The sequence below is a fragment of the Piliocolobus tephrosceles genome, unplaced genomic scaffold (genome assembly GCF_002776525.5).
Source record: "Piliocolobus tephrosceles isolate RC106 unplaced genomic scaffold, ASM277652v3 unscaffolded_23084, whole genome shotgun sequence".
Classification (NCBI taxonomy): Eukaryota; Metazoa; Chordata; class Mammalia; order Primates; family Cercopithecidae; genus Piliocolobus; species Piliocolobus tephrosceles.
The window spans coordinates 1-1027 of NW_022305515.1; the positions used below are offsets into that span (position 1 = coordinate 1).

General features: G+C 59.1%; 1 protein-coding gene across 1 annotated transcript; it reads right to left on the reverse strand.

Annotated features, from left to right (window-relative positions):
- Positions 1 to 373: 373 nt before the first annotated feature.
- On the reverse strand, positions 374 to 1024 carry LOC113221299 (putative protein FAM90A10P; the record flags this gene model as incomplete). Its single annotated transcript, XM_026450629.1, has 1 exon — positions 374 to 1024. A coding segment is annotated over one exon (651 nt), but the record flags the coding sequence as incomplete, so codon positions are not given.
- Between the last annotated feature and the right edge of the window lie 3 nt (positions 1025 to 1027).

Below are 1027 nucleotides of genomic sequence, written 5' to 3' on the forward strand. Positions count from 1 at the left end.
TCCCTGATTCAGTCATCTAGAGAGCAGACACACAGTCATTCCCCAGTTTTCTACTGACATCACAGCGGAAGTCTGACTCCCGCGCGTCAACGTCACCCAGTTTCTGAGGCAATGAATCACTGGCACAGAAGCTTCTGGTGGCGGGTTTCTGGAGTGCCCTGCGAAGTACAATGTCCCTCACCAGGATTGGATGATGCAGAGTCTCTGCATCTGGTCCCTGCCTGGCCTGGGCTCCAACATTCACAGAAGCACCACAGCTGGGGAGCTTGGGAGTCACCACAAACAGTCTGCTCTCTGCTCTGTGCTCCTCAGTCCCACAGACCCCTCCAAGTCATGGGAGCTGGATGCAATGGAGCCCCGGCCACCTGCAGTCTCACTCCAGGTCAGAATCGCTGTCCTCTGAGGAGGAGGAAACCTGAAGGTCCTCATAGAGGACACTCAGGGGGACAGGAACACAGGGAGCCTCAGACTTCTCTGAGACATGAGGGCTGTGAGCGAGGAGGGCTCCCGGCTTCTCAGGAGAGGGGAACGAGGGAGCTGTCAGAAGGCTGGAGCTCCACCATCCATTTTCCAGTCTCCGGAAGAGCATTCTGAGAGGCTGAGCCCCATCGTGGCTGGCCACTGGGTGATGGGACATGGTGCAGGCCTGGACAGTAGGCAGGCAAGGTCTGCTGTGCGGAGGCTGCCAGTCGCTGCTGGGCACCTGGGCGGGTGTCCCCCTGCTCATCTGGGGCGACGGACTTGGTCTGAGTTCGGTTGCAGCTGGCGGAGGTTGGAGAGTCTCTGGGGCACCCAGCTCACCTCCCTGGATGGCATTTTCAGGCATCTGGAAAGGACTCATTCTCGGTTTCTTGGGGAAGTTCAGGCAAGCCTGCGTCGGAGCCTGGGCAGGTTTCTTGGCTCCTGACCTGAAACTGAGATTGGAGCTGAGGCCCAAGCTGTGTGTGTCGGCTGGTGGGCAGGGCTGTGAGGTCAACGCTGGACGTTTGTCTTGTGCCTGGGGGCTGATGTCCTGGATCAGGCCGTG